We start from the raw sequence: 13,172 nt of genomic DNA, 5'->3' as shown, positions 1-13,172 counted from the left end.
TGTTGTACCAAATCAGTGTCATTGGTTTTACTAAACATTTTCTCTGCTTTTAGGTTATCTTTATTACATTTGAATTGTTTATTCAGAGAAGTTGGTACAGGTTGCCCGATCTTCTTTAACACGCACCACCGCATTTTCGGATATGTTGTTGACCCTCAGGATCTCCAAAGCCCTTTTAAAGGTGACAAAAGTGGGTTTCTTATTTCGTGTATGGATCCGAAAGACCACTGCAACAGATTCAGGATATAAGATGGCATTTTCCAGCGTTAATACTCACTCAAAAATGAATCGCCATCTTTCTCGCATCTGTACAGAACAAAAAACTTGTCGTTATCCGTAGAAATTACATGCTCTTCCATGGCGGATCGGGCAACGATTCGGGGCAAAGTTTCTATTAAACATAATGGAAGTCAGTCTATGTCCAATTGAATCAGGGAATATTTCAACGAAGAGTACCTTGGACACACTTGTCCCTGTCTTTGCGCCGAATCTGTCCAAGGGGCGGTGTAAGGGCAGTCAAAAACCAGTTGCCATTTAGCTTAAATTAGGATAAAGTAAAGCTGCAATTTTTAGATGATCATTTTCTTACCTTATTCGAGTCGATCAATGCCACATCTCTGCGCAACAATTTTGGACACTCGACAACCTTTAGCATTGGTAATATTTCATTGTTTATCATGTCCTTCATCTGATTGTACTTTCTTATATAGGCGGAATTCGGTGAGCCATGTTTTTTGCCGTTCACCACATGAAATGAACAAAATCCCAGGCAAGCCAGAACCAATAATGTGCTAAAAAAAAACGTTTCTTGAGTATCTGCTGATGTGGTTGGGTATATTTCAACTTACATTTCCGGATACATTAGCATGTTCTTTACTGAAGGGCTGTCTCGGTTATGAGCTCATATCGAATTGGGATTTGTTATGGCTTTTGATCTTTAACTGGTATGATTATGTTTAGCATTAGACACACTATTTTCTGGGGATCTGCATTCAATTGTATCCAATTGAATTTATGGGGTGAACTACAACGAATTCTTGCATTACATTTGAATACAATTCCATCATTTCAATCCTACGATATCCAGCCATTTCTTAGTTACCAGTAATAATCCTCGCTTCACTTTAATTCTTCAGGTTTTCCATTATTTAAACGCTCAATTAGCTTTATGTTTAACCAATTTGTTAATCTCCACGGGCATTTAAACTAAACTTGCTAACGACTTCTACTCGAAATACATAATTTTTGATGGAATGTGCGAGTCTGCATTTTGAGAATCTCATCGAAACCAAACTGGATTTCGAGTCTACATGCGTTGGCCAGCCGCCTAAGCCCACATAAATACTGGCTTACGTATGTTCGCTTATTTTCTGTATAGAACCTTAGCGAGTGTCATAAAAACTGAAATTGCCCAAGCACTCTGGCCATATATGTATATGACTGCCTGTCAAAATTAACATTTCAGTCACACAATGACCTTCACCTAGAAGCCATCAAATCGTACCCAAGCGGCGGCCCAGCCCGGGCTCGGTCGGAAACCAAAACCAAACCAAAACCAAAGCCAAAGCCAAAACCAACTTCAACTTGACGACCAAAAAATATAAAGTAAAGCCAATCCAAATAACCAGACAAAGCCAGAGCAGATCCAATGCTGGCCTGCTCGCTGCCTGCCTTTTGCTCAGTCGGTCGCGTAATTTTGCTTTTGGAGCTACTTGATTAGCACGCTCTGAGCCATGTTTAAACGTGGGCTGTTTAACCAAACGGCAGCCCAGACCAGACACCGACCGACCACCAACCGACCAACAGACCAACAATATTGCGAACAGAATTCGACTAAAGACCACACTAAAGACTTTGAGGCAAACAAAAAAAAAACGTGCGAGTACGTGACGCTGATTAGTAAAACAAACAAATTAAATTGGTTTCTGTTTTTGCTGGATCTCTTCGGGTTACGTCTCTCGGTCCGTCGCTCTTCTGTAGAGCTTGTGGCTAAGAGCTAGGCAAAAGAGAGGCACGGCTACGAAAGAGATGTGTAAAGAGTTCAAAGAGAACTATGACAGAGCTCAACAAAGAGAAATTCAAGTTTTACGTACATGCTCGTATTTGGTCGCCCTTTTGTTCGGTTTCTTTGACTAGTTTTGGAGGTGAAAACCGTTCATAGAACACATGTGAAAATATTTAATTATTTGCATACAATACAATTATATTCTTTCTTTCTTTTCTTTTTAACTTATAAAATAGGAGCGGCAAACTTCGATTAGGAAGAGCGACGACAAGAGTTTTAAACAATTTAAATTAGGTTCCTCAAATATTTGTCTCCACAAAGAAACAGCCTTGAAAATTGGCAATTATATCTTTATTCAACAGGTTTAGAGATTTCAAACCAAATCCGAAAACAACTTATGTTCTGGGAACTACAAAATTGACAAATAAAAAACAAATTTCTTTTCAAAGTTAAAGAAAACCAAAAGAAAATCCAACAGCTTGAAGTTTGCTCCATTCCACTTGCATTTTCTTTAACCAAACGTAACCACAATGATTACTAAATTGACTAAAAGATTAACTCTTTTGACCATCAAGGTTCAGTTGAGATTGCTTTGATCTCCAGCTACTGGTCTTGGCTTGACTTATAAGCAGGCGGCAGGCACCTGTTGCTCATTGAAATGAGAATTCAAATGAATATTTATATAAGAGTTGTTGGCTACCATGGGACTGGGACTGGAACTGTGATTGGATTGCATTGTGATGAGGAGAATCAAACGTCTGGCGCATTCTTGGCTTTATGGCATGTGGCATGGTCTGCCAGAGGAGAGGCAGAAACGAGGAGGGTTTGTCGTAGTCAATCCAAGCCAAATCAATATGCAGGCCGCGGCTTTGACTCAATTCTTATTTTGTGCGAGACGTCATTAAAAACCGCAGAAGTTTTGGGGTGGAGGGGATTTAACTTGGGCTAAGCCCATTACTGGACACCAGGTTGGGTAGCCAGGCTGTCCCCCGGCCGATGCTACTGCCGGCTGCATTGTTCTCCATGGCGTTCTTAACGAGCGCAGCATGCAAAACAAGGCCCAAGACGCCATTTGGCCAACAGAGAGAGACACTCAGCCGAGAATCGCAGAATCGTTTTTATGGTCGATGCGCTCTGTGCATGATAATCAACGGGCTTTGGGTGACTCTGTCTGACTCTGAGTGGTTCTGTTGCTGGTACTGCTCCCTGGTACTGGATGATTGTGCGCACGCGCTCATAATCAAAGAGTCTGCCCCCTGCCCCGTGCCCCCTGCTCTCTGAGCACTGGCACTGGCACTTTATGATGGATGGAGCGTTGGCAAGTGATTCGCCTTGACGTTGATGCCCCATCAAGGAAAATTATTGCGTGCGCGCAATTAAAACTAAAATAAAGTTGCAAAAATATGAATCCAAAAACATTTGCATCAGCTCAAACACTGGACAATGCATTCATTCCCTTCAGCCGGATGAGTCACGTGTTAACTGTCAGGCCAAGTCCCTGAATTGATTTATACTTCCATGCCAAAGTTTTGGGTTTTGGGAACAAGCGTCAGTGTGAAATTTTACATATTTACCTTTCTTTTAACTATCTGTTCTATATTTTTGAAAGTATATCAGTTTGGTTAGACAGCAAATAAAAAATAAAAAAAGTTTCCTATCAACGTTTACTCGTTCCATTCTCTTGCCAATTCAACTACAGTTGGGTTAAATGTTTTCAAACAGATTCAACTGTTTAAATTGGCTTTTGTGTTTAAATATCGTTTTATTTCAACCATTTTGTTTGAGTGATTAATCCCCGCATGTTTCGTATTTACTCGTGTGTGTTGTACAATCAGATTTTATGTTGAAATTTTGACATTCATCAACTGCTGAACCAATTTTTTGTATGTTGTCTCCCCTTTTGCGTTAACTTTTCAGGTACTTCTCTTTTTCATACGTATGTGTCATGCATTGAAAAAATGTTTCTTTTATTTTGAGAGCGGAAGCTGGTGTCGTTCCACGGACAACCGCCTGGACTCTGGCGCTTAACAGCGACATTGCTGACATATCTGGACAGTTGGATCGCAGCGTCTCGTGTCGCGGTGCAATATTGATGGCAGTTCCATTCTGTGTTGGGTCTTTCTGTCCGGGAATTGGTGTTTATTTGCCGGATTCTCTTTTGAATTTATGGCCAAGCTCTGGGAGCATCGTTAGGCGCAGTGCCAGTGGAAGAACTGACTGACAAACAAGCCTAAAATGTTGTCAGCGATATGTGCAAAAGTATATGTAAATGTATATGTTCCGCCAAAGTGTCCAACATAATTTATTTAGAGCATTATATTAGTTTTGGCTGGCGGGTGTGGTGTTTAAAAAGTGGAATTCTAGGTAGCAAACGAAGGGAGACATTTATGTATTCAAATAAATAATTTAATTGAATAACATGAACATTTTAAGCTTTCTCTGCGTCTGCGTCTTCCCAAACTCTCTTACACTTGATAGCAGGGGTCAGAAGTATCCGCCAAAGTTCGTACTGTTCGTGTGGCTTGATTTCGTGGATGCTAATCGCGTTGCGGACGCTGCACGGTAATAATGGGATGTGAACATTGCGAAATTTTGCAGCGTGCACTCTACTAATATTCAATCTCTCGGCCATTATGCCCGTGATAAAGATATCCTCCTGTGGAAAGTAAGAAGAACTGAGCGATTGCATGTAAAGCTCATGTACAACGTCTCCGGTGAGGAGGTAAGCTACTCCGGTGGCATACTTTGGGAACTTGGGCTCGCTACTTCGATCAGACTGCTGCCCATCCACCACGCGACCATATATGGTTCGCTTATCCTTGTGCCCGTCTATGAATTCAAGCAGTCTAGGAACATTAATGAACATATCGTCGTCGGTCTTTAGGATGTACTTCGCATGAGGACAGTGCGCATCTACCCATTCCAGCGACGATATCGTCTTTAGAGTGAGATTGAAGTACGAGTCTATGAAGTGTCCACGTATCATATCGCCATACATATAATTCTCCTTATTAAGAGCCTTGTTTAGTTTCCAATCCTCTGAGCGGCCAAGGACAAAGGCCATGCCCACATCTCGCCTGCTTGCATAGTGCATCCAGGTCTGTCGGATGGACATTCTCTCCATAAAGTGGAACTGGGCTGAGGTGATCAGAATGAGCAGCTTTACAAATATTCCCCCGTCCTTGCATATCCTCTGGCTATCAATCCCTTTCTTGAGATGGCCAGGCTCGTAGAGGGTAATTGTAAGCACAGGATGCACAAGTATTTCGGCTGCAGCATTTGGTTCTTGTAAGCTGCTAATGTCATTAAATGTACTTCCACAAGGCACAGCCACAGCTCTGTGCGATTTACTCTCATGATTGCTTCTGCTGTTGCCTGAAAATGATATGTGAGCCATCGAAAAACCTCCAACGGTAGACATCGCTGATGCCGAGAACGAGGTGTAAATGATGATATATATGGTAGTGAGAATGACAGAACTTAAAATCATATAAAACTTCCATCTGTTGGTGCTTAGATTTCTCATGACAGTTTCTCAGGAAGTTTCGGCAGTGGAAACGTTTTTTTCTGGGCACACTTGGCTCTGCATATTTTCAATCAAATTTATAAAATAGGATAGGTTTTTCTCTGGCTAATTTCTAGATATTGTCTAGCTAATTCTAGCTAATGTTATACAAAATGTATTTTAAATATATCCGACTATTTGATTATTAAATATTCCTCTTTCTTTTATTATTGCTTCACTGATTGTTGCAGCATTGATTCGTGTTCATGTGGCACATTCGTTTCTATTATTCAACTTTTAAGTGATTGAAATGCCAGAGATCCCTTTTTCCCAGAAATCAATTCCATAATAAAATCCCCTCAACAGCAAAAAATCTACATACTTAAACACATACGAGTGCGAGTATCTACAAGCAATCAAATTATAGAGCATTTTGGGGCAGTTTTTGTAGTCAATATTTCATATATTATTATCGATTTTATACCCAAGTACACACGGACAAAGGCAAGTGGCACAATCGTAACACATTCTGGCCCGGCTTGGCCACTAAAGATGAATATCTGACAAAACATATTGCCGCAGTAACAATATTTTGGTTTTCAGGCCAAACTTCACGGAATCACTGGCTCAATGACTGACTGACAGACTGACTGACATCAAAATGCGATGGAGAATACATGTCTGTACGTAGGAGCATGTACATGGGGAGGCTGTTTATCGGACAGACATCAGAGAGCAGGCCTTAGTTTCGCCAGAGGCCCGCGGGGCAAGCACGCGTTCTCCAAATATTTATGAGCCGCAACAAACAGAAGGAGGAGTACGAGTACGAGTACAAGCAGGAAGGTATGGGATGGATTGGATTGGGGGAATTTTGGGAAGTGATTTACCGACTGAGCTTCAAGTAGCCGAAGCAGCTGTCAATCAGCCTCCACTTTGAGCCTATAAAAACGTCTGCAGTTTAGCGGTAAAGCAAAATCAAAAAGTAAAAGTGGCTTACGGTACTCGTAAAACAATCCAACAACAAGAATTTCATCCATACAATATCATCATCAGCACAGATACAGCCACAGCAGCCACACAGACCCAGTGCCGCACCCAATATAAACCATAACCAAAAATCTGAAATGGAGACGCGTCCGTCCGATTTCAGGATTGAGTGTACAAAGACAATTAGTGACCTCAAAAACGTTTTGCAGCTAAAGATTTTCTTGCTGTATTTTTATGAGCGATATTGCAAACCAACCAACAACAACAACAAACGTATTGTCTGCTGCATTTAGTTAATGAGATCTTAAACATTGACGGGCTGGATTTTCACTTCAACAGGCGCTGGCTGGGGCGCAAACAAAACGTGATCGGCCGCAGCCTCAAAAGGCCCTCACTAGGGTATTCCATAGTCCATTTACTCCCTTGTGGAATTCATACTTATTTGTAGGTGTGGTTTTTTGGGCTCCTTTTTTGGTTACCCAAAGAATGGTCATCGAAATTTGTGTATTGGTCACGCTGGCAATTTCTACCTGGCCACAAAATTTTTATTTACCTTTACTCGTATATACTTTTTATTTTGCAGACCTTCAGAGAGGCCTAACGCAAATAAAATCCCCAAGCAAATTGATGTCTCTTTTTTTGGTGTTTCGGTTTCTTTTTTTTTGTTTTGGTTTTTGTATTTTTTGAATAACACGAAACGAAACTGTCAATTGATGTCTTCGGCGCCGGACGAGGCGGCTTTTGGTATTTCCTTGGAATTATCTTAATGTGAAATCTTGAACTATGTTTGGGGCATGGTCACAAGGGCCAGGCCAGGCCCAGGCCCAGACCAGGCCAGCCAATCCATACCTAAGACAATTTTTAATGGATTTCGGTCTTGACATGACATGTCCGAAATGTCTTAAGGCGCATTTAATTGCAAAGTTTTGTAACATCTCTGAGCAGAGACATCTCTGGCGAGCCAGCCAGCCAGCACACCCATTCATGTCCAATCTATAACTAAATATCTAACATTTTCCTCGACAAACTTAAAGCCATTTCGTTGGGGTTCTTATCTTCGCTCTGTGCATGGCCACTCCTTAAATTCTCTATTATGCTGATTTTTCTGTGAGCGGTAAAACCCTTTCTGGTATCTCTCTACGATTACACATAATTTTCATGTTAATGGCGGTTCGCAAATGCCAAGGTACAATAACGGTGGAAAACCCCTGAAACACTGACAAACAGAAAAAAACACAAAAAGAATGAATAAAATAAAAAGAAAAGGAAGAGGAGAGGAGAGGAGAGGAATGAAACGGAACATATGTGCACTGACGTGTGCAGCAAAGCGGAAATCTAACCGACATACCAAACCGAAAAACACACATAGAAGTGGAACTTAATGGAACATTGTTTCCTGGGGTCCTTCAGACATTCAAATGCTCTGCAAAAGGTACAGTTTGTTCTTACTTTGGACATGCCATGCTCGGATTGACGGGAGTTATATTACGGAATGAAATTTCTTTCCATTTGCATTTTTACCAATAAATAATATTTGTTTTATTACGTATGTGCGTTATGCCTAAATTGAATTTACCTTAAACTACATTCATACACACGTATGCATTTTATGTTTCCCTTCTTTTTATTAGTTTACACACTGGGTGGGCATAAGGAAGCAATACATCCCAATATCCGTGTCTTGATTCCACTCGCCCGCACCACAACAAAGTGGAAAGCTTTAAAACCGTGGCGCAGATTATATGGCCGGACTAAATCTCATGACGAAACCCATAGTATCCCTGCACGAGGCTATAAAAAAAGGGAAGAGCAAATGAAATGGCCGACGGCCCAGTGTCTGGCAACGAGTTTGGGACTCCTCCGCACGGGCTCAGCCCCAGGTGTGTGTGCTGCGGCCTACACAGCCCAAAAGGACTGACATTTGTTTGTTTTTCTTCTTCTATTTTTTTTTTTACAACGCTCGGAAACGGATGCGGATACGGATGCGGATGTCTACCATAAACGAGCTCATTAGTAGGCACAATGTGCCGTGGCTAATGTGCTTCAATAGCTACCAAGAGCAGAGCACATTCCACCGGCATTCCACGGCGCTGCGATGGACTACTTAAAGTTAAACTTTTATTTTTTGGCCACAAGGAAATTGGGCAGGCGCACCATTAAAACAAACTTTACAGCAGTTTTAAAGTCGTAAACACCCAATGAAATTTTAATGTTACCCAGACAGGTTGCGGCCACGCCCCCAACACATTAAAGAGATACAATAAAAAAATACAGAATCGGACGCCACGATTCTCGCATCGACATCTCGCATTAAAGTTGAAACCGCAAGGAAGAGGATCGCAACTTTGTGTACCCTTGAAGAGTTCCATATTAGTTAGGTAAATAAATTTGTGTCTGACTGATACATAAATGTCCTTAAATACTCACGCTCTGGGTAACTACAGTGTCGCACACAACGAGTCTCGTATCCTGTTTAAAGTTGAAAAACTCTTACGTTATTGATTTTGCGCTGGCTTTTTTATTTTTATTTGTTTTTTGTGCAGCTTTTTTCGTTTGATTTTGGACAGTTTAATGCTCCATTGAATGTTCCTGTAGATGTAGATTCCCCCCATGGGATGTCCATGTTTATGCCTCACTGGATGGTGTGTCTCTCTCCTACATGGCTCTTGGTGTCTCTCCCTCCCTCAGTCTGTGTTCATGAGGAGGATGGCTGGCACATGAGTATCCGTTGCCTACTAGTACCACGATTGGCAACTTTGTTTGGCAATAGTGTCTCCTCGCTGTCTCTTTTCCTGTAGGGATTTCCACTGGGTAGAGCACAGGACACTTTCCTCTATTTCTCTCTGGGCTGCTGCTTGAAATGTCAATTGCGCTTATTAAGGGAAAAGTTCACTGCGCCCTAAGTGAGATTGGGTTTTAGAGATGGAACGTGATTGGAACATCGGTGAGTAAATGGAATTCTCTACAGATATTACTTCTATTTCGGAAACCACTCTTTAAACTTTATTTGTTACTTTCGAAACAAATCAAACTCAAGGAGAACCTGTCAAAGTTTCTCGACTCACGAAGCCATACCTAATTAACAGGGATAGATAGTTTGGAGTGGATGGTGAACTGAAGCTGTCGCCAGTTGTTGAACAACAAAAGTGGAAAACATGCCGCCACTTGGCAGAGGTGTTCAAAGTGCTTCAAGAGTGTCTCTCTGTGTGCGTGTGTGTGCGTGTGTGTGTGGTTTGAGCCAGGAGAAACTCCTCCTAAGCTCCTTTCGATGAGCCAAATGCTGACACTGCAGCTGTGTGACATAACCAACTAAGATGTTTGCTTGTCTACTAATGACAGCACATACAGCAGACTGTTGTTTGTCGTCGTAGAGTTAATTCCTTCTGGGCAAAAGCATTTAGGCAATCAAATTAGTCTAAGCCAAAAGCTTAAAGCCAACTAATAGACACGGACACAAGCATAGATATACACAGACAGAGAAACAGGCGCCAGCTGGGCCGAAAGTCGCATCAATTTAGACCAGCTACTGGCAGGCTGTGTCTCTCTTCCTTTCTCAACGTGATTTATCTGCTCGACCAACTGGCAACTGTGTGATTGAGAGCTGGCCATCTTACGCCTGGAAGTCAAGTAAATCAAGTAAAATATGTCCCACCATTTATTTGGCAAATGCAAATTACGGCAGCTTAATTAAAAAGTTAGTCAGCATCTCAGGCTTCCCTGAGAAGTGAATTTAATCATGAATTCTACGGTTGGAAAGGTAATTACAGAAACGAAAAGTTTGAATTTAAATTGAAAACTCTCAAATTTAACTCAAATGAGAATAAAGTTCAATCCAAAGATTGCTTTATATTATTTTGTGTCGGTCATTTGGAATGTAAATCATGTTAGCCGGTTTAAGATTCTGTTCAGTATAATGGAAATATATATAAATATGTCATTTATAAGTGAAATATAATATATTTAGACCAATTTCCTAGGGTCAAAGTTGGTAATTTCAAATAAACAGGGCAAAGCTGTCACTAGAATTAATATCAATTTATTACATGCATTTTCTATCCCACAATTTTAATCAAAAATAGTTTACTTTTCTGCAAATTGTTGCAATTTTCCAATAAATGCAATTACTTTTCTATGAATTTAAATTGCTACCAATAAATACACAACTTTTAAACCGATTATTTGCGTACATTTTGAGCTTTTGGTTTCAGAAATTATCACTTTCAATCGGATGCATCTACCATTCCAAATTTGTTTATTTCTCTATGCAAATACGAGTTTATTTTTTTTGTTAACTGCTTTGCATAAATATGCAAAAATCTATTGTACGTTTTATTTTGGGGAAAATGTTGTTTGGCATCTCTTAAACCAAATAGGTTTTATATATTGCATTTTGTGGTATTTAATAATGTGAATTTTTTATGCGGGTTCAATGACCGATTGAATTTGTTTTTTTGCTTAAATAAATTATGTGTTTTGGTGGCGGTTAAATGTCAAAGTGGAAATTTGGAATAGATGCAAAGCAAATACATTTTGTAGAGTAAACATTGCCACTCGCCTCTCGTCTCTCCTGTGCCTTCCTCGGCTTTAAGCGTTCCACATGGCGGATGATTAATCAGCAAGCACAAGCGACTAATGCACTTAGTGAACAGGGCTATGACATTAAAACTTAAGTGTTGCCCGCACTTAATTTAAAATGCATGTTAAAATGCCATTAAGTTCAAGCAGGAAGTGCCGATACCGGGGCTACTACTGTTCTTGATGATGTACTGACCCGGTACCAGGGGGCATCTCGTGCGGGGGCATTCCGTGCGCGTTTATTGAACTCTGGATATGTCGGATAGGGGACACTGGGACAAAGGCAATTGCAGGAGTGGCTTCATCATCATATCATACGCATGCAGCCAAGCGTTGCATATAAATTGCCAAAAATTATGGAAATTTGATGCCTTAACAGGTAGCACTAATTATAGGGTTCACAGCTCATCTGACTAATTACGAAGTTGTTTTTTTGTGGCATTTGTAAGCCAGATGGACTCTGCACTTGAACCCACCGCAGTACACCGGACACAGCACTCCACCCAACGGACACATCTCTACCCGTCGGATTTCGTACACCACAGAACCCATAAACAAGTCAATATATATACGTCCAAACAATTAAAAAAAACGTCTTAAAATACATGAAAACAACAGAGGCTTGAACTGTCTGCGATTTGTACGATAAAAAACAGAGCAAACGCTGGCAATTCGTTTGAAGTTCTCAGATAAGGCGCAAGTACAAGGAGCCCCCCAAAACAATAACACGAAAATTACCTGTCACCGTAAATTACATATTTCAAAAATAAAAATCTTACAAGTGGGCTTGGGAAAAAATGAGTTAAAATAAATTGACCATCGGGAAGTAAAGGATTTTCAGCATCCTTAAGTTGTGGAATCTAGCAATGGATTTCTGGGAGAAGCTCCCCTTGTGGATGTACTGTCGCGATCCCCTTCGAAACACGCTGAGACATGCCATCCTTACGTAGCTTTCTTGACATCAATTGATCTCGTAGCCTAAAAAAGAAACTTAATTTCTTCTCTCAAAGTTTTCGCTCCACCTCGATCGTAACTCAATCATGATCTTCAATGTAGCTGCAGCCTTGACCTGGTTCTTGGCGAGGGGCGACAATAAAAGCAACAACTGCCGCAAATTGCAGAGACGTCTTTGGCCATAGGCTGCATGCAACACAAAGCCACGGGCAACAGGGGCAGCACCATAACACCGAACCGGTTTACCAGTTTTTCCCATTGCTCAATTATGTGCTTTTATGTATACCCTTGGCAAAGTGTCTTATGCTTTTAATCAGATGCTTGCAACAGCGAGAAGATGGCACATCTTACAGCACTAAGAAGTCATCATGGATCATGGATCACTCATGACTGTAGGTGAGGCAGCGGCCAGGCAGGTACCAGATTAAAGACACTGTACACTGCATATGTAAGGGTATCAAATGCGGCAGTTCTTGACCGTCTAGCTTCGGTCCTTGTTTTGGCTTTTGTGGCGGCAGTCGCTTAACTCGGGTGCCGCCTGGGGCGCTCACGCAATACGCAACAGCAGTTTGTGGGCGTGGATTTGCACGTTGACTTATATAGGTTTTTTTTCTCCTACCAGCTCCCTCTCGAGCTCCCTCTTCGTTTTTTCCCCTCTAGTCTGCTCTGCTTTTGGCGGTCAACAGGTTGATGCGTGTCTGCTGTGTGTGTGGGCGTGGCTGCAAGTAAAAAAATCAAACAAGTCCACCGGTCCCCCATGTAAGTAGTAGTAATTGTTGAAAGGAAATCGCCGATAGTGGGTTAATGGGCAGAGGCAACACGAATGAACACGTGTGAAGGATATCAATGTGGTGCATTTCTGTGTAGCATTTTGTTATTCGCAGAAGTAAGATGATGATTCTATTTTCTTGGTAATTTAAGTGCTTCGTTTGCCAATCTTAAGCGTCATCCTTCTTCGATTTGTTTGTTATCATTTCTGCAGCTCCAGTCTTTGCTGATGCTGATCGAGAATGTACACTTTCTAGATGCCTCTGCAGACACTACCTTACATTGCTTGTGGTTTGCTGAGCTCAGTTTTTTATTTTTCGCTGGAATTCCCTGTGCTTAATTAACTGCCTAAGCTTTACTGCTAACTGCCGGCTGCTG

The 13,172-nt window shown here is 41.2% G+C and overlaps 2 protein-coding genes across 2 annotated transcripts; both read right to left on the bottom strand.

The window, feature by feature from the left end:
* Positions 1–44: 44 nt before the first annotated feature.
* LOC117584190 lies at positions 45–973 on the bottom strand. Its single transcript, XM_034272957.1, has 5 exons — positions 849–973; positions 590–791; positions 457–538; positions 278–391; positions 45–227 (listed from the first exon to the last, which is right to left on the bottom strand). The coding sequence occupies exons 1-5, from the start codon at positions 866–868 to the stop codon at positions 79–81; spliced, it is 567 nt and encodes a 188-aa protein (XP_034128848.1). The 5' UTR covers positions 869–973; the 3' UTR covers positions 45–78.
* A 3,516-nt stretch (positions 974–4,489) lies between these two features.
* LOC117583950 (beta-1,3-galactosyltransferase 5-like) lies at positions 4,490–5,120 on the bottom strand. The gene is made up of 2 exons (XM_034272649.1): positions 4,616–5,120; positions 4,490–4,560 (listed from the first exon to the last, which is right to left on the bottom strand). The coding sequence occupies exons 1-2, from the start codon at positions 5,118–5,120 to the stop codon at positions 4,490–4,492; spliced, it is 576 nt and encodes a 191-aa protein (XP_034128540.1).
* Between the last annotated feature and the right edge of the window lie 8,052 nt (positions 5,121–13,172).

This window comes from Drosophila guanche, unplaced genomic scaffold (genome assembly GCF_900245975.1).
Source record: "Drosophila guanche unplaced genomic scaffold, DGUA_6, whole genome shotgun sequence".
NCBI lineage: Eukaryota > Metazoa > Arthropoda > Insecta > Diptera > Drosophilidae > Drosophila > Drosophila guanche.
The sequence above is the reverse complement of the archived record's forward strand: the minus strand, read 5'-3'. Positions and strand labels throughout refer to the sequence as shown.

Excerpts from the sequence above, each read along its gene's own strand:
- LOC117584190 (XM_034272957.1), bottom strand. The coding sequence starts at position 868 with ATGCTAATGTATCCGGAAAT. Across the intron at positions 539-589 it reads CATTGATCGACTCGAATAAG|CTAAATGGCAACTGGTTTTT; the intron begins GTAAGAAAATGA and ends TCCTAATTTAAG. Across the intron at positions 228-277 it reads AGATGGCGATTCATTTTTGA|TGGTCTTTCGGATCCATACA; the intron begins GTGAGTATTAAC and ends AATCTGTTGCAG.
- LOC117583950 (XM_034272649.1), bottom strand. The coding sequence starts at position 5,120 with ATGTCCATCCGACAGACCTGGATGCACTATGCAAGCAGGCGAGATGTG. Across the intron at positions 4,561-4,615 it reads GGCCGAGAGATTGAATATTA|CGTCCGCAACGCGATTAGCA; the intron begins GTAGAGTGCACG and ends ATTACCGTGCAG.